We start from the raw sequence: 19,069 nt of genomic DNA, 5'->3' as shown, positions 1-19,069 counted from the left end.
GGGGTGTTTTGGGGGGGGGGGGAGAGGGGATGTTCTTTGGTTGCGTATTGCCAATTGGGCTATGGAAGAACATGCAGACAACGGCGGACGCACATGTGGTTGGGCGGACGGATTAGGCGGGCATGGCAAGCTGGGAGGGGGGCGGCACGGGCACGCCCAGCCGCCGCTCCTTTGAATGCATGCATGCTGAGGACCGGGGCCCTCCCGACACCGCGCAGAGGCTGCAGTGGCGGGGGCGGCGCGGCACGCCGGTGGCACGGCAGAGGGGCACGATGGAGTGGCAGGAGATCAGGCGGCAGCAGCGGAGGTGCAGGCGGCCATGGACAAGCTGCAGCAGGAGGTGCGTTGGTGTGGGCGCCTGCCTGCCCTGCCTGTCGTATGGGGTGCAAGGGACGGTGGGGGGTGATGGGCCCCGTCCCATATGAGCTCTGCTCCGTCACGCACGGCGCAAGGGAGGCGGCACGGGAGGTGGCATGACGGGGGGCATGAATCTGGTGCAAGAAGACTGGGTCCCTGGATGGGCCTCACCTGCGTGCCCCCAGCCAACATGGAGGGCGACCTAACAGAGCCTAAAGTCACCTGGGGATCACTTTCCTGAGTCCCCTTCCCCCTAAAGTGCTCACGAATCCCCCGCTGTGTAGAGGGATAGGCTGCGGGGCCTGCACCAGTCGCTGCTGCAGCGACACCACGAGCACTTCCACCCCGTCTGGGGCCAGGTGCTGAAGACCGGGTACCAGAACTCCCGCTACGCGCACCAGGCAGGCTTGCAGTGCACGCGGTGGCAGGGCGGATGATTGCCGGCGTGGAGGACGGGCCGTCGAGCGCCGGCTGTGGCTGCCGGGCTCGTGGAAGATGCCGGCCGGCCTGCGCTGCAGCTCGGTGCTCGTGTCGTACAGAGTCATTGCCAAACGATCTCTCCTGCACACCCTTCCCCAACCTAATTAACCCCCCACCCACCCACCCACCACTACAGATCGAGAGGTTTGCATGCTTGTACACCAGTCACGTGGCAAACCTGATGTTCTACTCGCCTGACAAGAGCTACAAGGCCCGACCGGACACGATGTGCCACGAGGACGAACTGGCGCCGGCCTCCGAGCTGCCACCCCCTTGCCCCTGACGGCAGCCCCCTGCACTCCCCTGAGTCGTGGGTAGTCGAACCCGAATCATCGTAATGGACACGGTCCGTTTGACTTGCAAGTATCTGGGGTTCCCAGAAACCGAGATTCGATGTAGATCCTCGAGGCCAAACCAGAGGGGAAAGCGCGAACTACCCACATGAGTTTCGGTTTTCGGTGCATGCCGGTAGATATACGGCATGGAAGGCATGCATGGCGTTTGAAATACCCTTCTACATACGCATGGAGGCTGCAGGGTATTTACTGGGATAAATATCGGCAATCCTCGGTGGATCGCGTTATGCCGGGCGCCTTCACCATGCAGACCCATGGCATGTGCGGTGCCTCTCCACAGTCCTTGCCGTGCGTTCCACTCGCCAAGCCTTTCGTCGCACACACGTCTGTGCATCGCGGCGCCTCAGGCCGGAGAGCCGGGTCTCCCCGCGCCCATCGCCCCCGCCGTGGGGCTCGCCCCCAGTGCTCCGCACACAGCCCCACCCTCGCGCCCGACGCGACGCCCCAGCCCAGCCCCACGACCCCCGCCCCCACCGGCCAGGACTGGGAGCTGGACTTCTGCTCCCGCCCCATGCTGGATGAGCGCGGGAAGCGGGTGTGGGAGCTGCTCATCTGCGAGCCGGGCCCCAGGGGCTGGCGCCACGTCCAGGTGTTCCCCAACAACAAGATCAACAGCGGGGAGCTAGGGCGGGTGCTGCAGGCCCTGCTCACCGCCCCTGGCGCGCGCAAGCCGGAGCGCGCGCGCTTCTTCCGCGGCCAGATGCAGACCATCATCAGCCGCGCTCTGGCGGACCAGGACATAGTCCCCCTGCCCAGCCGCCGCTGCTACACGCTGTATGACTGGCTGGCGCAGCGCGCCAAGGAGGTGTACCCCGCCCACCCGCGCTTCTCCCCGCTCAAGGCCGGTACCCGTCTGCGCTCCGACTGGGGACCCGTGGCGGAGCTGCCGCCGGCGCTACGTGGCGAGGCATGGTCCTTTGTGCAGCTGCCCATGGACGTCCTGCTCAAGGCATGCGGGCTTTCTTTTTGTGGGAGTCCTCTTTGGTTGTGTGGGTGTGGGTGGGGTGGGGTGGGAGGTAAGTGGAGGAAAAGGGAAGCCTGAGCGAGCAGCAGAAGGTTGGTGCCCCATGTGGGTATTTCAGACCTGAGAACAGCATTGGGATTGGCTGCCCTCCACAGTTCGATGCGATGGGGGAGCTTGTTGCCCAGGTTCCCAGTCGCCACGATCACCCATTCACCACCCTCACCCGCTCAGGAGTACGAGGACGTGGACGCGGGGCGCGCCTTTGGCAGCCGCGCGCCGGTGCCGGAGGGCACGGGGCAGGACACGCTCGTCCCCGGCGTGGCGGTGTACAGCCGCCGGGCGGGGCCCCTGGCAGCCTGGACCGCGGGCCTGGAGCTGTGCGGCGTGGTGGCCGACACCGAGCGCGCGGGGCTGGTGCTGCAAGCCGGGGTGAGCCAACAGTGGCGGTACGGGCGGTATGGCCGGAGCGAGGAGACCAGCGCCGAAGCAGAGGCCTGGCAGGCCGCCAAGGCGGACGCGGGGTGAGTGCTGGGGGGTCTGCGGGCGCGGCGGAACGTTTGTGCAGGAGATTGGCGTAGAGTGCAGGCCTTTTGTTGTGGGCAGAGGACTACAGCCCTATCCCTGGAGTGCATTGCCTGTGATTGTCGTGCCAGGGGTCAGAGCCATGCACCAGCCATGCTAGCACCCCGCACATGCCCAACCCCGCTACCACCTTGCGCAGGGGGCTGCACTTCCTGGCGATCATGGCGTCGGCGGATGCAGAGACCTGCAGCGGCCTGTGGATCCTGTGCGATCCAGGAGACCCTGCGGCCTGAGCGTGGGAAAAACCCGGTGCCCTGGGATGCGGGAAAAGTGTGACCTGTAATTCGAAACCCGGTTCCGCGCGCGCCCAGCACCGAGGGGCTCGTCACCTATCACATAACGTGCAAACCACAACATTGTGTTCCTCCGACCGAACGCTGTCGATTGAAGTTTACCCAATCTGCTCGGACCGCGAGTGTTGGGCGCAACATGTGGAAGTTTCGACCCTCCACGGACTTTGACGGCCTGGGCCGGTCCAGCCCGCTGCTGCGCAGCGTGAACAAGCACTGCGGGCGTCAGGTCTGGTGCTGGGAGGAGAATGCCGGCACTCCGGATGAGAGGGAGGCCGTCGAAAAGGCCCGCCAAGTATTCACAGAGAACCGACAGCACCAGAAGCATGCTGCCGACGAGCTGCTCAGGTGGGTGCTGGCGTGGGCACCTGATCGGAGGAGCCGATTGCCCAGATGTCGCCCCTCTTTGCTAACAATGCCATGTGCCTTGCAGATCACGGCATCCTTGGTTGCGGGCCGTCCTGTCTGTTGAGAGGTGGTCGGCGCCATGCTTTGCAGGCGTGAGGGATCCAGGGTGCCTCGCCCCACCCTGTCCCCACTCCATGTGCTCCATGCAGGCTGCAGTATGCAGGCAGGCGCTCCTGCGGCCCCTTCCCCGTGGACAAGCGCGGCCTGTCTGGATCGGGCGCGCCGGCCTCGGCTGCCACGGTGGAGGCGAGCCTGCGCAACGGCATCTCCTTCTTCGAGTCCCTGCAGTGCGATGATGGGCACTGGCCCGGGGACTACGGGGGGCCCATGTTCCTCATGCCTGGCATGCTCATTGGCTTGTACGTCACCTCCGCCCTTGACTCCGTGCTGAGGTGGGGCGGGAGTGGCACGGGCGGTCTGGGGGGTTTGTTGGGGAGCGGAGGGTGCTGGCTGGCTGGGCGCTGCCCCCGAGGCCTGTGGGCCATCATCGTGAAGTCTTACCGTAGCCTGGGTCGCCTCTTCGTCGCTCTGTAGCATTGAGAATCTTGGGCCACGCCCTCCCCGTGCAGCCCGCAGCACAAGGCTGAGATGGTGAGGTACCTGAACAACCATTCCAACCCGGATGGAGGGTTTGGCCTGCACATCGAGGGTCCCTCCACCATGTTTGGCACGGTCTTCTCCTACGTGTCCCTGCGCCTCCTGGGTGTCTCGCCCGACGACGCCACCGCTGCGGCGGCCCGCGCCTGGGTGAGTGCGCCGGTCAGGGCATTGATGTCATGTCGCTGTGGATTGGAAAGAGCCCAGGCTGAGATCAGGATCTGCGTGCGACTGCATGTGGGATAACCATGGTCGCATCTGATGCATGGGCTAAAGATTGGGTACATGGCCAACAAGGCTATTTTGACACACTGAGAGTAAATCCTTGAATCACTGGTTTCCCCACCCCTCCGACCCCCCAGATCCACGAGCACGGCGGCGCCACCTGGACGACCTCCTGGGGCAAGTTCTGGCTGGGGGTGCTGGGCGTCTACTCCTGGGATGGCATGAACCCCATGCCCCCGGAGATGTGGCTCCTGCCCTACTCCAAGTGGACGGGGATCGGCTGGGCACACCCGGGGCGCTTCTGGTGCCACTGCAGGATGGTGCGCGCTGAGGCCTGTGCCCGGGCGGGGGTGTGCACTGGGATGCGTGTTGAGCTGGCTGCTGGAACGTCTCTTGGCCCAGACCAGCCATGCACTGGCGCAGCCTGCGGGGCGATTGGCACGCGCTGGGCCAGCACCAGTCAGAGGATACAGAAATCCACTCTTCTCGAGCTCAGCATCAATCCCTGTGCCATGTCCATGCCCCTCGCAGGTCTACCTGCCGATGAGCTATCTGTATGGCAGGCGTGCCACCGGGAAGCTCACCCCCCTGGTCATGTCCCTGAGGGACGAGCTGTACCCCGGCCCCTATGCCAGCATCGACTGGAATGCAGCCAGGTGATTGCTGTCTTAATGTTTTGGATAATTCTGGTCTCGGATGGCCGGGATCGAGGGTTGGTGAGGGTGAGCTGGCTCAACTTTGGATGATTCCCGAACTCATCACCCCTCACATCCTCAACATGTTAATCGGTACTTGCACACCACAGACTCTTCGGACTCCCTCCCCCGCCACCCCCCAAATGCTGCGCAGGAACCAGGTTGCAGCAGAGGATCTGTACTACCCCCACCCTCTCATCCAGGACGTGTTGTGGTGGACCTTGTACAAGGCTGAGCGTGAGTCATCTAAGAGGGGTCACGGCTTACGATATGTGACCTGGATCACAGAAGAGAAGTGCTGGGGTGTCTTGCTTGTTACTTCCTCCAGTACACTGTTCTCTTGCCCATCTCCCCAGGTGTGCTGAATGGGTCCCGCCTGCGTAAGCGTGCCTTGAAAGAGTGCATGAAGCACATCCATTACGAGGTAGGCGCAAGTGGAGAATGAATATAGTTGGTGACTGCTATTGAAAGGCACCTGCTCATTGTTTGCCGTGTACCGCAGTGTGCAACCCCGCATACCACGCAGCCCTGTATTTCAACCATGGGTCAGAGAACTCAGACCGGAGCCTCCTCTCCGCATCCCTCCTGTTGCACACAATTACTTGCCGCACAGCCTCAACACCCGACTGCACCCAACCCCAGGATGAGAACACCAGATACATTGACATTGGACCGGTCAACAAGATCCTCAATATGGTGTGCTGCTGGTTTGAGAACCCGGACAGCCAGGAGTTCAAGCTCCATCTGCCGAGGTGAATTGAGTTGGTGGAGGGAAACTCGTTATCGTCTCGTGTGCGCTTCTAAACCGGGGGGGGGCAAGACCATTTTGAAAGCCAGCAAGTGCACTGACGAGGACAGCGCCCAGCCGCCAAGCAGCTGCTGGTGTTAGGCTGAAGTGTTGCCAGTGCCTCATGAGTGCCAAGTTAGGTGATCTAGGTGAGGTGAACAAACAATGCTACAGATTTGCAGTCTCTGTCCACCCCCATCCCTCCCAACACAACCTCCCCCCCATCAGGCTGTACGACTACCTGTGGGTGGCCGAGGACGGCATGAAGATGCAGGGCTACAACGGCAGCCAGCTGTGGGACACTGCCTTTGCCGTGCAGGCCGTCGCCTCCACCGGCCTGGCGGGGGAGGCCGGCGCGTGCCTGCAGGCGGCGGCGCGCTTCATCGACGCCAACCAGGTGGCGCAGGAGGCGCAGCAGCCGCTGGAGGAGTACTACCGCCACATCAGCAGGGGGGCGTGGCCTTTCTCCACGGGGGACCATGGCTGGCCCATCTCCGACTGCAGGTGGGATGGAAAGAGAGTGGGGGGTCTACGTTTGGGGGGGTGAGAAGGGGGTGCTCATGGTGGCTGGTAAGTGCACAGGGGGGGCCAGGGAGTGCCGCAGAGTATGTGAAGAGGAGAAAATCCCTGTGTGCTTCTGCCCCAGGGGCCTGGCACCAATGCAGCCCAGCCCCATGTTCTTGATCCCAACAGCCGCCGCTCCCGACGCGCAGTGCTGAGGGGCTGAAGGCGGCCCTGACGTTGACGAGTCTTGGCCGCGAGCTGGGCGGGCCCCCGCTCCCCGCCGAGCGGCTGCACGACTGCGTCAACGTCCTGCTTTCCTACCAGAACCCGGACGGCGGGTGGGCGACGTACGAGAACCAGCGCTCCCACCCCATCCTGGAGGTGTGGGGATGGCTGGGCGCCGTGGATCGGAACGATGAGTGCTGCTTTGGGTGATGTGTAGGGAGCACAAGCCTTTGTCTCGACAGCACCTCGCCACACCAACACCACACACGCCACCCTGCCAGCTCATCAACCCGTCAGAGACGTTTGGGGACATCGTCATCGACTACAACTACGTGGAGTGCTCGTCGGCGTGCATCACCGCCCTGCTTTCCTTTGCGGCCCAGCACCCGGAGCACCGCACCAACGAAATCGAGATGTCGGTGCACCGGGGCGTGCGGTACATCAAGAGGTACGCATGGGCACCCGTAGCTTTGCTGTGTGGAGCCCAGGATGGCGTCGCTGGCGTCGGGCCTTGGGGGTGCCACGGTGTGCAGGTGGGCTGCTGGACTGCACACCAGCCACCGCCACCAGCCCACGCACCAAACTCCCACCCCTCTCCCCCGCTGGCCCACAGCATCCAACGCCCCGACGGGTCCTGGTACGGCAACTGGGCGGTGTCCTTCACCTACGGCACCTGGTTTGGCGCGGTCGCGCTGGCCGCCGCGGGCGAGGACGTGCACGGCTCGGCGTGCCTGCGCCGGGCCTGCGCGTTCCTGCTTTCCAAACAGCGCCAGGACGGCGGGTGGGGAGAGAGCTACCTGAGCAGCCAGACCAAGGTGAGGAGGTGGGGGTGATTTCAGTGGGAGGGGGGGGGGGGGGGGGGGGCGGGGGGTTGGCACGGGATCGGGGGTCTGCAAGCGTAAGACTTGCACATGCTGCCGAGCCTGTGGCTGAGGGCAAGGACGGCTGCATGCATGAATCTCCTTGAAAAACGAAACAGGGACAAGCATGCCCCACCGCATCTGCCCCACCCGCCTCCATACTCATCCTCTCACACACCATGAAAACAATGCCCACCTGCGCTCAGGAGTATCACCAGTCGGAGGGAGAGGCGAGCCACGTGGTGAACACCGGCTGGGCGCTGCTGGCCCTGCTGGCGGCCAAGTACCACGAGATCGACGCCGCCCCCTGCCACGCGGCCGCCCGCTGCCTCATCCTCGCTCAGGCAAGGGTGTCAGAAGTGAAGAGGGAATGGGAGGTGCACGCCCCTGCTGAGTAGCGTGAAGCTGATGAGGGCTCACAGAGAAGGCACTACAGATAGTGGTGCTCCTCTGTTGTTTGGCCGCGCAAAGCGTCCTCCAGCTCACATGAGCAGAAAGGGGGCCACACTCTGTCGTCCTGTGACTGGGTGCAGAGGTTTCGTTGCCAAACATTCAATTCAAGTACGACTCCCCAGCTCAGCGAATCCATGTTCCACACTCCCCACCACCTCGCCAGGAGGCGAGCGGCGACTGGCCTCAGCAGAGCATCTCCGGCGTGTTCAACCGCAACTGCATGATCCAGTACGCCAACTACCGCAATATCTTCCCCATCTGGGCCCTGGGAGAGTACCGGACGGCGCTGCTGGGAGCAGGGACGAGTGCGTGAGCCTCAGAGCATGTGGAGTGTGCCAGCCGGCTGCCACTCCTGGCTGGAGGGTGCCTTTTCCAGCACTGTCAGCCCGCCCTGTGTGTGTGTGAGAGCCTGTGGTGCACCACACACCCTTTTTGATGAGCATTGTGCGAGTCTGTTACGGAGGGCTTCCTGAGGAAAGGTTGTGACAGGGCAGGCCCGGCGTAGACCCTGCCTGTGAAAGGCGAGGAGGGAGCCCAGATGCTTCCCTGCCTTGTTTTCTTTCTGAGCGCTTGGCCACACCCAGAAAAGCATCCTGGGCAGCTGAATCATGCAGCGGTTTGAGGGCATCTCACCCTTCACCCATCCCCTGCCATCCCCATCTGGCCTTTCTCCATATAAAAAGAATGGTGCGGTGCCTCCAATGGGTATGTGACAATGGGTTCATAGATGGTGGTGCTGGTGGGGGAAAAGCAGGGGCCCACGCCCCGCTCGGCGGGAGGTCACAGCTGCAGGTGCCGCACCTCGCAGTTGTACATGCGCTCTGGCTTGACGCCGCAGTACCCCGCGCAGAAGTGCTTCCAGAAGGAGCTGTGCCCGAACGCCACGATGACGGTCTCGGGGCGGTCGTACAGCCAGCGCTTGAAGGCGGCGATGCGTTTCTGCGCAAAGCATGGGGAGTGGGCTTACTGGGCTCAAAGCTGATGGAGGGTTGCAGAGGCGGGCTGGGACCCACTCGCATGCACCCCCGACCCCTGCAGGAGATGTGGGCGATTCGAATCCTCCCCTCCCTCCCCCACAACCACCCGCCCCGGCCCACCTGGACGGCGGCCTGCTTCTCCCGCGACTGGAAGGCGCGGGTGATGGTGCAGTTGGGTTTGTCCCTGGGGCAGTGCCACCAAACGTCCGGCAGCTCGTCCAGCTGGGCGGCCACTTCCGGGTACTGCAATTTCAGTACCGAGGCGGGCTGGCCAACGTCGCCCGCGGTGACCAGCTTTTCCCTGATCTCGCTGCAGGTAGAGCGGGGAGGGGTGGGATGTGTGGAGCTGGGGCGGGACACTTCGATGAAACTACCAACGGGTGGTGCACGGTTGGCACGCAGTGTCTCCCAGCATGGCCAGGCTGCGACATTTGGGGCACCCTGTATCGCCGCGCTTCCCAAAGCAGCCTCAGCCTCCATCCCCACCCAGCTTTCAGGGGTGAATCTTCAGTACACCCGAGCACCAGGGGGTCCTCTCACCCACCTCCTGATGTGCAGGCTGGAGGGGAGGCGGACCTCGCCCCCAACCCCTCGCTCCTTGCCGGTGCAGGCCAGCACCAGGGTCTCGATGGCGCGCTGCAGCGGCGAGGTCACCCAGCACGCGTTGGCGGGGAGGCCCAGCGCGGCCAGCGTGTTGCGCAGCTCGCAGGCCTGCGCCCGCCCTCGCGCCGTCAGCGGCGCGTCGAAGATGAGGGGGTCGTCCCACCCCGTCCCCGCCGCCGCCGTGGCAGCGTTGTACTCCGATTCCCCGTGTCGCACGATGTACAGGTGCTGCGTGGAGGGAGGGGATATGACGGGGGAAGGGTTTCTTGGGGGGCGTTCTGAATTCCTTGTTAACAAGGCGATGAGGCACACCACGACCAGGCTGGGGGGGGGCGGACAAGACTGGGCTTCAAAGGCACTGCCCCGTACATTGGGCGACATGCGTTCCATAACGGGTCCTGACCTCACAAGGGAGGCCCCCATGTGCAACAGACACTCGACTCCCCTGCCAGCCCCACATCTGCCACTCCCTTCCTCCTCTCCCCCACCTTCTCCGCCGCGCCCACACCCCCCAAACAAAACACACCTTGTAGTCCTTCTTGGGCTTGAAGATGGGGAACAGCTTCTGGGTGGAGTCGGAGACGCAGCCGATGGGTGCCGCCAGGTCTAGGAGGGGGGTGTTCCCCGCGGCTGCCTCTGGGGCGGGACCCTGGCCCGGGGCGGAGAGGGGCATGGGCGCGTCCTGGGTGCAGCCAAAGCTGAAGCGGGTGGAGCCGCCCTCGTCGGAGGGGGTGCGGCAGGAGGGCGGCCCCGGCGCGCAGTGCGCCTGGCTCAGGCTGCGCTCGTAGGCGGGCTGGGAGTGCAGCGTGAAGCCGTCCTCGCTCTCCTCGCCCTCGCTCCCAGACTCACCGCCGGGGCTGAGGTCGGCGCCCGCGGCGGGCAGGCGGCCCAGGTCCAGGGTCAGCACGGGCGCGCCCAAGCGCGGCGTGGCCAGGGTCTGCGCCGTCACGAAGCGGCGCTGCAGACTAGCCAGCGTCTCCTCAGCCACCCGCGGGCCCAGGCGCGTGGCGCAGCCCGTGGCAGAAGCCATCACGGTGTCGGGCAGGTGCAGGGGGAGCCGCGCAGCAGCTGGGTGAGGGTGGGGAGGGGGTGGGGATGGGAGGGTGAGGGACTGCAGGAAAATAAGGCCGTCAGCCATGCCAGACAGACCCAAACAGCTGCAGGGGCTTGGGATCTGGCAAGGTACCTGGCGTGATGGCCGGCAGGAGGTCGATGGCGGGTGAGCCGGGCGCCGAGTCCGACTCCTTGGGGCGCCATGCCGGGGCATCCTGGTTGGGTAAGAGTGGAGGGGGAGGGTGGGCGGGACACGGTGGGGGGCTGGCTGTTGGGCACGCCCGGATCCTATGATATCCCCTCAGGAGCTCACTGCTGAGGTTTGGGGGCGGAGGTAGTGGAGGATGCTGGACTTGCGGCGCTTGGGGTCCGGGACCTCCTCCGACAGACCCGGACGGGAGGGGGGTACGGCAGCGCAGCTGCCGCGTTTGCTTGTCATGTGGCACGCCCCGACAGCGCGCCCGCGTCGAGAACCCTTGGATCAGGCCCTTACAAGGCGCGAGGAGCCATGCTGCCCCCTCGTCTGCCCTCTGTCCACGAAACCAGGTGGGAGCGGTCTGGCAGACAGCCCGGCCGATGCCGCCCGGTCACGGCTAGGAGCGGGCAGATGGGGCCACCATCGGTACGAGGAACTGGGGAGGGGAGCTTTAGCGCAGTACGGGGAGCGATGCGGCACTGTCGGCCCCTCGAGGCGCAGCGTGTGATGAGGGGGACCCTCCCAGCTGCACCCCCCGCAATCGAATGGTGCCGGGGCCAGGTTCCCGCCCTCGCCGGCCCGGGTGGGTGGTTTGCCTCTCCCCCTTCCCGCCACCCACTGCCTTGATTCCGGATCAGTCCGTCCCTCTGCCACCTCTTCTCCTCCTGCTGCCCAATCACAGTCCACCGTCACCAGCCGTATGCATACACGGTGCGTGGCATGGCCTCCGTCACCGCCCACCCCAGTGCAAAGTAGGAGAAGTAGCGCGCCGTGATCTCCACGTCCCAGGGCACCCCCGCCGCCGTGTGCGGCAGCGCCGCCAGCCGCGGGTCCCGCTTGGCCCCCGGCGCGCACATGTCCGCCACCGGAGGCTGCCACAGCGCGCGCAGGGTGGTGGGGAAGAAGCGGTACAGGAGGGGCAGCAGCATCGCGCAGGCAACCCTGGCCGCTGCCTTGGCCGCCGCCACCATGGCCAGCCCCAGCGCGACGCGGCGCGCGGCGGCCGGCGCGCCCGCGGCCGCCACGCGGGACAGGAGGATGCCGGGGGCGTGGTGCGCCGGCCAGGTACGGGCGGACCCCGCCACGACCCCGGACGACGCGCCCAGGAAGGAGGCCGTGAACTCGTAGGAGGGGGTGTACTCCAGGGGGCGCGGGTGCAGGCGCAGCGCCACCAGCGAGACGAGCAGTGTGCAGGGAAGTGTGTGGGGGCCACTCAGGATGCTCGCCACCACCTCGTCTGCAGAGTAGAAAACAGGGGAAGGGGGAGATGGTGGTGAGGACTTCGATGTGGGTGGGTGGGGATGCTGGGGATGGGATGCACGACGTCACCTCCTCTTGCTGTGCCTGACTATATCTAGACCTGCAGGCAGTTGCCTGTCACAGCAGTGCCTCAATGTTATCAGCCTGAGCACCAGGCACACACCTCTAGGTGAGGCTGGCCAGCCACCCCTTCCCAGTGCCTGGAGCAATCCGGAGTTCAGCAGCACCTTTTCCAGCAGATTTGCCCAAGCCTTCCACGCACACCTTCCACATGGATGAAGCAGCCGACAATGGTGAGCCCGGCGATGGCCCCCGTCAGGATGTCTATCGGGCTGTGCAGGCCCAGGTACAGGCGGGAGGCCGCGATCCACAGCGCCCACACCACCACCGCGGCATACAGCCCAGCTGCAGGGGTGAATGGGTGGCATGCGGGGTCATGGAGGCGATGGGAGTGGAACGAGAGCTTGCAGGGACGCATGTGCGTTTGGGGCTGCACAGGTTCCAACATGCTAGTGCGGCCGGTCTTCCAGCAGTGGCCGGGATTCCCGAACAAGTACTGCCCGACGACAGCTTGCCCATAGGGAAAGCACGCGCTTGGTGGTTTAGGACCCCAACCCATCACGGGGGCACACCTGCCGTTTCAGGGCCGACCACATCATTCTCCAAGAGGTAGTGCACAGTGAAGAAGTTGAAGCACACAGAATTCATGACATGCGACGAGGGGAGGCCATACTCCTGCACGCAGGGGTGTGATCTCGTCGGGGTCATTGGCATTGCCAAGCTTGCTGGCATGTGGGCAGTAGATAAACTGTGTTGGTGGTGGTGGAGGACCCCAAGCAACAAGATGGCGGGATGGAGTGTCCCATCCCTGCAAGAGCCGGTTGAATGGACGACAACCAGCTGGCCCTGCAAGCCCACCTTGGCATTCTGCTCGGCTTCCTCATGCCCTTTCCCCAGGAAGCGAATCGTGGAGTCCCGGTGCACAAGCCCGATGGGACGGGGTCCGCACACCAGGTCCTTCATGGCGTTTCCAACATACATAGACAATGCCATCTGCCGGTGAGAGGGGTGAAGCGGGGCAAAGGTGTGAGGCTCCTGGGGAGCGCTGAGGGAGGGATCCACACATGAGCAGCATGTGGATGGGAGCCCAGAAGTGGGGTGACCGGTCCTGTGTGACACACTTGCAGACCAAACTGTAGCCCCCCTCACCGGCAACTCGCATGCCTAACCCTTCTGCTCCTTGGGGTGAACACCGTCCTCTGAATCATGCACCCCCCTCGTCCCCCAAGCCTGCCTCACCAAGATACATAGGCGGAGACCCAGATCTGGAAGCCCCATCCATATCACAATCGGCAAAGCGGTTGCCTGTCCATATGGGTGGCATGGGTTGTCGCGTGCTGGCACTACAGCTTCATTCAGAAGAGCCCAAGTCCCCTACTCCTACATCTCAGACGGTGCGTCCCCACTTGACCAGAGGAGAGTGAGGACTCTTGAACTCAAACCCACATAGAAAGTCGTAGATACGGAGGTGGAGGACCACTCAAACAGTTTCGTGAGCCATGGGCGCTCAAAGTCCTGAGCAGCCCGGGTCCACACTAGGCCTTCGTGAACGTGGTGCACTACCCAGGGTCTCACAACGCTACGCACGCGCTGGTGTAGCCACGGAATGCAGCAGAATACGAGGAAGAGCGTCACCAGGAAGGCGGACAGACCGCCGAACAATGCGGGGGCAAGGTGGTGCAAAGCGATCCAGAGTGGCAGGGCGAATGCCGGTGGGCTAGACAAGCCGTGCATCATATTGGTCCATCACCAGGAGAAATTGGAATGGCTACATTTCTCGATCTGTGCCGTATGGGCAGTCAAGTGCTAGACGCACGCAAGATCGCGATGCATGACATGCAGGGACGCGGTGCCCAAACAATGCAGCCGGCTGGTGGAACGCCAGCGAGAAGCAGAGCTGCCCTTCACCACTTCATTGGGTGTGGCTTCGTGTATGTGTCCTTGCAATACCACGGCAGCGTGCATCAAATGATCCCCATGCAATTTGTAGAAATTCATGGTGCAGGTGAGGATGCGCATCCCAGAGGAGCAAGAGAGCTACCTGAATCTTACATCGAGTCCTTGAGATCTTGGGCCTAAGAAGCATATGATGACGCACGTCTCGGGACTCCGACCACAAAATCATGGGCTTAAGCTCCATGATGAATTCTGGAGAGACTCCTCATGCAAGATTGCGCGCGCGCCGCGAAGCCCACGTGGGCTCGAACGGAAGAGTGCCTTCAGCACATTGCACTGCCTAGGACCAGGATAGTGCTCCACGCTTTTCAGAAATCGTGCAGTTTTCCCCAGACCCGCAACAGTGGCGTGCAGTCGCTGTCACTCCAGCAGAGGGACCTGCCGTCATGCCGGTGGTGTCCGTCAACCGTGACCGGCTGTTCGAAGCCCTGGGCCAAGTGTACTGTGAGTAGACTCGAGTTATAGGATGTGGTGTGCCGCAGGGATGTGCCGACACAGGTCTGAGAACCTCTACTGCCTCACTTCTCCCTGCAGCCGATGAGGAGTTTGACAAGCTATGCTTCGAGTACGGCATTGAGCTCGACGATGTGGTGCGTGCTGAGGGCACTATAATGAAAGTGCAATCCCGTGTTTCAATTAGAGCTCAATATCCTGTAGGGCTTCTCCTCACAACGGGGGTTGAGCTCAGGCCACCCACCCCTCCCCCGTCCCCAGACCTCCGAGAAGGAGATGCTGCGCAAGGAGCAGGCTATCAAGGCCGACTCGGCGGCGCTGGCGGAGGCCAGCGAGGAAGTCATCTACAAGATCGACATTCCCGCCAACCGGTACGACATGCTGTGCCTGGAGGGCATCGCCCGCGCCCTCAACATCTTCCGGGAGCGGCTGCCGGCCCCCACCTACACGCTGGCTAACAACGGTGTGCTGCACCTGCATGTGGTGTGCTGTTCGGGGGCGGCGTTGAAGAGCGCGGGACTCGGCTCTTGATAGTGGGTTGTTGACGGTGTATGGCTCCCGGGGAATCCGATCGCAGGCTGGCTGCATGCGGGTGGGCGCGTGAGGTGACGCAGCCTGAGCTCTGGGTCCGATGTACAGGCTCCGCTGAGCCGCCAGCGCTGTAGTGCCACGTCTGGCCAGCCCAGATTCCCATGCGTTCCCTCGCTTCCCTGCACCTGCCCAGGCGTCCCCACCGAGCGCCTGGCCATCAGGCCCGCGACCGCGCTGGTGCGCCCCTTTGCGGTGGCAGCCATCCTCCGGGGCGTGACCCTGGACGGGGGGCGGTACGCCTCCTTCATCGACCTCCAGGACAAGCTGCACCAGAACCTGTGCCGCCAGCGGACCCTCGTGTCCATCGGGACACACAATCTGGGCGTCATCCAGGTGTGCTGTTTCTAGAGAGAAAGGGGGAAGCTTTGGAGGGACAGGACAGGCACCTGGAGGGCTCTGTCAACCTCCTTCATCACGCACTGTCAGGGATGGCGCCGCGATGTTGTCTCGCGCGATGCTGCAGTCTTTGATGCAGTTTTCGATTGCCCATGGGACCCCCTGTCCATGGTCTGTTGTCTGACCACAGACAGACGCCTGCTGTGTGAGGGTTCACCAAGCAGGAGGTGGTTGTGAATCTTTGCCATTACCTACCCACGCCTGCTGAATCTCCATGCCTACACACAATATGTGCAGGGGCCCTTCACATACGAGGCGCACCCTCCCCAGACCATCCGCTTCGTGCCCCTGAAGCAGACCCGCGAATTTGCAGCCGATGAGCTCATGCAGGTGGGGCATGTGGGAGGTTGTTTGGAAGACCTCACAGACGGGAGTGGAGGGGATGCATGTGCCGTCCCCGGGCTCACATTTCAAGCGTTGCAGGCTGGCTGTCGTATACCTTGCAGTGCGCATGAGTGCCTGGCCCTTGCCAGGACTGCGCCGTCGACCCACCCAACCACCACTCACTCATACTTGTGCCGCTGAACACGCTTGTGCCTGACCCCCCCCCCAAAACAACTCCCCCTTTCCTCACTCCACACCCCAGCACTACCTAGCCAACGACCAGAAACTGAAGAAGTTTGTGCCCATCATCCAGAGCAGCCTCGTTTACCCGGCCGTGTATGACGCCAACCGCGTCCTGCTCTCCCTCCCGCCCATCATCAACGGCGAGCACTCCAAGGTAGGTTGACGGGAAGAGAAAGGGGGGTGATTGCTACTGCCGTGCACATCCAATGCCTCCCAGAAGCCCCCTCGCCCAGCCATACAGTGGGCATGTTGTTCAGCCGACCCCAGTACTTTCCCCCCCCAGATCCTCATCGACGCCAACACCCCGCAAGACATCCTGATCGAGGTCACCGCCACCGACCTCACAAAGGCCAACGTCGTCCTGAACACCGGTGCGCACTGGATATTGGGGAAAGTGGAGGTTTCCTGAGCAATCAATGCTCGAGTGCCTGGATCGCGGTCGAGTGAGGTGGCACCTGGGTTGCGATTGTGGCCACATGCAAAGTCCTGGCGCATCACAAGGTTTCCTTGCTTAGACTCGCTGGATGAGCCTGAGGGGTCTCCAGGTTCACATGCGGCAGGCTGCGGTCCGAGTCGGTGCATGCCGCGGTCCCACTCCTCACACCTCCTCCCCCCCCCCGCCAGTCTGTGCCATGTTCTCCGAGTATTGCGCCGTACCCTACGAGATCGAGCCGGTGGAGGTGGTGGACGCCTTTGGAAAGTCCACAGGTGCATGGCGGGGGGTCAGGCTGGGTGTGTGGGGATGGGGTGCAGGGCCAGGCGCATGCGCCACGCGCTCTTTGAACGCACACCCCTCCTCGTTCTGAGGGAGGAAGTCTCTCCTGGCCATGATCAAGCTGTCCTTGGCGCCCATCGAGCATGGCAGCACCCCGACGCACGGAACACCCGCGCTCGATGCCCGCCACCCACCTCATCTCCTCCACCCCTTCCCCACCCTCTGGCAGTGACACCTGACGTGTCGCCCCGGGAGATGCAGGTGGAGCTGGCCTACATCCGCAGCACCACGGGGTTGACCCTGGACGCCGAGCAGGCCTCCGCCTACCTCCGCCGCATGCAGCTCGAGGTCAGGGCTCTGCCCGGCGGCCAGGCACTCGGCATCCGCGTGCCCGTCACCCGGTCCGACATCCTGCATCGTGAGCATGGGGATTGGTTGTCGTTGGAAAGCTCTGAACAAGAAGGGAATGTCGTCGTTTCTTTTGCGGAAATTTGAGGTCCTGTCGATGGCTCCTGACGCAAGATGGTCCAGGGGGGGGGCCCGGGTTGGTTCCTGCAACCCAACAGTCTTCCCACCTGCTGGGCTAGCCTGTCCGTGCCTCACACCTCCCACACTGGCCCCCATCTGCTTCCCTTCCCTCCTGGCCAGCCTGTGACGTGGTGGAAGACGTCGCCATTGCCCACGGCTACAACAACCTGAGGATAACCCAGCCCAGCGACGCGACGACGGGGCGGGAGCTACCGCTGAACGCGCTGTGCGAGCTGCTGCGCGGCGACGTGGCTGCCGCCGGCTGGACTGAGATCCTGACGTGGGCACTCTGCTCGCGGGAGGAGAATTTTGGCGCGCTGCGGCGTGGCGACGGCGCGGGCGGCGCGGTGACCATTGGCAACCCTGCTACCGCGGAGTTCGAGGTGGTGCGCACCAGCCTGTTGCCGGGCGCACTCAAGACCATCGGTGGGTTGGGGTTCAGGTTTTGGGCCGGGTGGGTGGGTGGAAAGGGGGAGGATAGGAAGGGGGAGGCATGTATGCACATGGCAGTCTGCAGATGGGAGCGTCTGCACTCGCCGGGACCTGTGGTCGATTCGGATCACCCCTCGATTGAGCCCCCTCCTCCCTCTGTATCTGCGGCCCCTCGTTGCAGGTGCCAACCGCGACGCGCCGCTGCCCATAAAGCTGTTCGAGGTGTCGGACGTGGTGCTGCCGTCCGACTCCGCCGCCTGCGGCGCCGTCAACCGCCGCCGGCTGGTGGCCGTGCACTGCGACAAGACCTCGGGCTTCGAAGTCACCCACGGCCTGCTCAACCGCGTGATGGAGAGCCTGAGGGTGCCCCTGGTCGCCCGCCTGGGCGGGGAGGAGGGCGAGCGGGCGCGTGCAGCCTACGGCGGCGGCTATGAGTGGAGGGCAGAGGACGACGCCACCTTCTTCCCGGGCCGTTGCGCTGCCGGTGAGGCGTGGCATTGTGGACTGTGGGAGGCCAGGGGGTTTAAGAGTGGGTATGGGAGGCGCGGGGGACGTTGAGGAGGGAAGCACGAGCACCTGGGCCTAAGAATCCCATGCCCTGCACACGATTTGCTCTTTTGACAACCCTAGCACATGTGGCCTTCATCCACCATGCGCCCTTTCCCAAAGTACATTCCCATCAGGTCCCCATGAGTTCGTGATCTCAAGCTCTCATTGCCTCTCACCCTCACCGTGCAGTGTATGCCAAGGGTGAGCGGGTGGGCCAGTTTGGCATCGTGCACCCGCAGGTCCTGGCCGCCTTTGACATCGCTTTCCCCGTGTCTGCCCTGGAGCTCGATCTGGAGCCCTTCTGCTTCGACCAGATGTACCGGCCCCTCTCCTGCGCCCCCGCTTCGTGAGCACTGGCCCGCTGCAATATCTTGCGTGTTACAATCATCATGGACAGAGGCAGAGCAGGGGTGCAAGGGTGGATGAGGGGGATTGAGATGGCAACAGGGTTGTAGCCTTATTCCAGGAATAATCATGGAGAGAGAGTCGCGGGCAGGCTATATCTGGGGGCCGTGCGTGCTGCGGTGAGGCAGGCTTCGAGGCTTTGGGGCCTGCACTTATTTCAAGAGTGTCCGAGAGATAAGAGCACGTGCAGCGCCACCGTCCGATTATTGGCACACATTATCGCTGGTGGGCATGGTCAGTCGCTGAGGACATCACATGCCTGCAGCCCGCCTGCGCTTTGGCTGAGGAGTGGCCGGACGGGCTGCGACATCCAGTGACTACAAAATATGCGAAGGGGGGGCGGGTGAAGGGGGTATTTGTTCTGACATCTGCAAACCAGGAAGTTTGCTTACCACCAATCCCCAATACCCATGAGCAAAGCTGCCTGGGTTTCAGAGCCTCCATCGGCTCGATCTTGCCTCCCCATGTACCTGTCTCCGGGATCTGAGTCTGCAGCTTGTCCTCCTTCTGTCATCAGCCTCTGCACCTTCAGATTCCACTGGAAT

General features: G+C 63.5%; 7 protein-coding genes across 7 annotated transcripts in view; 4 read left to right on the top strand and 3 right to left on the bottom strand.

The window, feature by feature from the left end:
• Positions 1-1,120, top strand: part of F751_3161 (Cytosolic purine 5'-nucleotidase) — a gene marked incomplete at both ends in the record, with an annotated part of 3,612 nt that extends 2,492 nt beyond the window's left edge. The window contains 2 exons of the mRNA XM_011399029.1: positions 642-716; positions 974-1,120. Of these exons, the coding sequence (XP_011397331.1) occupies positions 642-716; positions 974-1,120 (222 nt within the window). The remainder of the gene's footprint in view (positions 1-641; positions 717-973) is intronic.
• Positions 1,121-1,704: 584 nt separating this feature from the next.
• Positions 1,705-2,972, top strand: F751_3160 (hypothetical protein; the record flags this gene model as incomplete). The annotated part of the gene is made up of 3 exons (XM_011399028.1): positions 1,705-2,130; positions 2,389-2,678; positions 2,879-2,972. The coding sequence occupies 3 exons, from the start codon at positions 1,705-1,707 to the stop codon at positions 2,970-2,972; spliced, it is 810 nt and encodes a 269-aa protein (XP_011397330.1).
• Positions 2,973-3,168: 196 nt separating this feature from the next.
• On the top strand, positions 3,169-8,096 carry F751_3159 (Cycloartenol synthase; the record flags this gene model as incomplete). Its single annotated transcript, XM_011399027.1, has 14 exons — positions 3,169-3,377; positions 3,587-3,829; positions 4,007-4,184; positions 4,397-4,579; positions 4,791-4,915; positions 5,109-5,191; positions 5,311-5,378; positions 5,597-5,706; positions 5,970-6,245; positions 6,455-6,626; positions 6,752-6,918; positions 7,084-7,285; positions 7,537-7,707; positions 7,947-8,096. The coding sequence occupies 14 exons, from the start codon at positions 3,169-3,171 to the stop codon at positions 8,094-8,096; spliced, it is 2,337 nt and encodes a 778-aa protein (XP_011397329.1).
• A 467-nt stretch (positions 8,097-8,563) lies between these two features.
• On the bottom strand, positions 8,564-10,393 carry F751_3158 (2,3-bisphosphoglycerate-dependent phosphoglycerate mutase 1; the record flags this gene model as incomplete). Its single annotated transcript, XM_011399026.1, has 4 exons — positions 8,564-8,722; positions 8,881-9,070; positions 9,305-9,591; positions 9,890-10,393. The coding sequence occupies 4 exons, from the start codon at positions 10,391-10,393 to the stop codon at positions 8,564-8,566; spliced, it is 1,140 nt and encodes a 379-aa protein (XP_011397328.1).
• Positions 10,394-10,493: 100 nt separating this feature from the next.
• F751_3157 (hypothetical protein) lies at positions 10,494-10,855 on the bottom strand (the record flags this gene model as incomplete). The annotated part of the gene is made up of 2 exons (XM_011399025.1): positions 10,494-10,631; positions 10,730-10,855. The coding sequence occupies 2 exons, from the start codon at positions 10,853-10,855 to the stop codon at positions 10,494-10,496; spliced, it is 264 nt and encodes an 87-aa protein (XP_011397327.1).
• A 446-nt stretch (positions 10,856-11,301) lies between these two features.
• F751_3156 (Dihydrosphingosine 1-phosphate phosphatase YSR3) lies at positions 11,302-13,210 on the bottom strand (the record flags this gene model as incomplete). The annotated part of the gene is made up of 5 exons (XM_011399024.1): positions 11,302-11,849; positions 12,137-12,277; positions 12,505-12,607; positions 12,791-12,925; positions 13,172-13,210. 5 exons carry the CDS (start codon positions 13,208-13,210, stop codon positions 11,302-11,304), a joined length of 966 nt encoding a protein of 321 aa, XP_011397326.1.
• A 1,064-nt stretch (positions 13,211-14,274) lies between these two features.
• Positions 14,275-18,469, top strand: F751_3155 (putative phenylalanine-tRNA ligase beta subunit; the record flags this gene model as incomplete). The annotated part of the gene is made up of 12 exons (XM_011399023.1): positions 14,275-14,332; positions 14,423-14,478; positions 14,603-14,804; positions 15,066-15,265; positions 15,566-15,658; positions 15,915-16,049; positions 16,179-16,266; positions 16,520-16,603; positions 16,840-17,028; positions 17,259-17,564; positions 17,752-18,054; positions 18,309-18,469. 12 exons carry the CDS (start codon positions 14,275-14,277, stop codon positions 18,467-18,469), a joined length of 1,875 nt encoding a protein of 624 aa, XP_011397325.1.
• Positions 18,470-19,069: the final 600 nt, after the last annotated feature.

Source organism: Auxenochlorella protothecoides (assembly GCF_000733215.1).
Source record: "Auxenochlorella protothecoides strain 0710 unplaced genomic scaffold scaffold33, whole genome shotgun sequence".
Lineage (NCBI taxonomy): Eukaryota > Viridiplantae > Chlorophyta > Trebouxiophyceae > Chlorellales > Chlorellaceae > Auxenochlorella > Auxenochlorella protothecoides.
The sequence above is the reverse complement of the archived record's forward strand: the minus strand, read 5'-3'. Positions and strand labels throughout refer to the sequence as shown.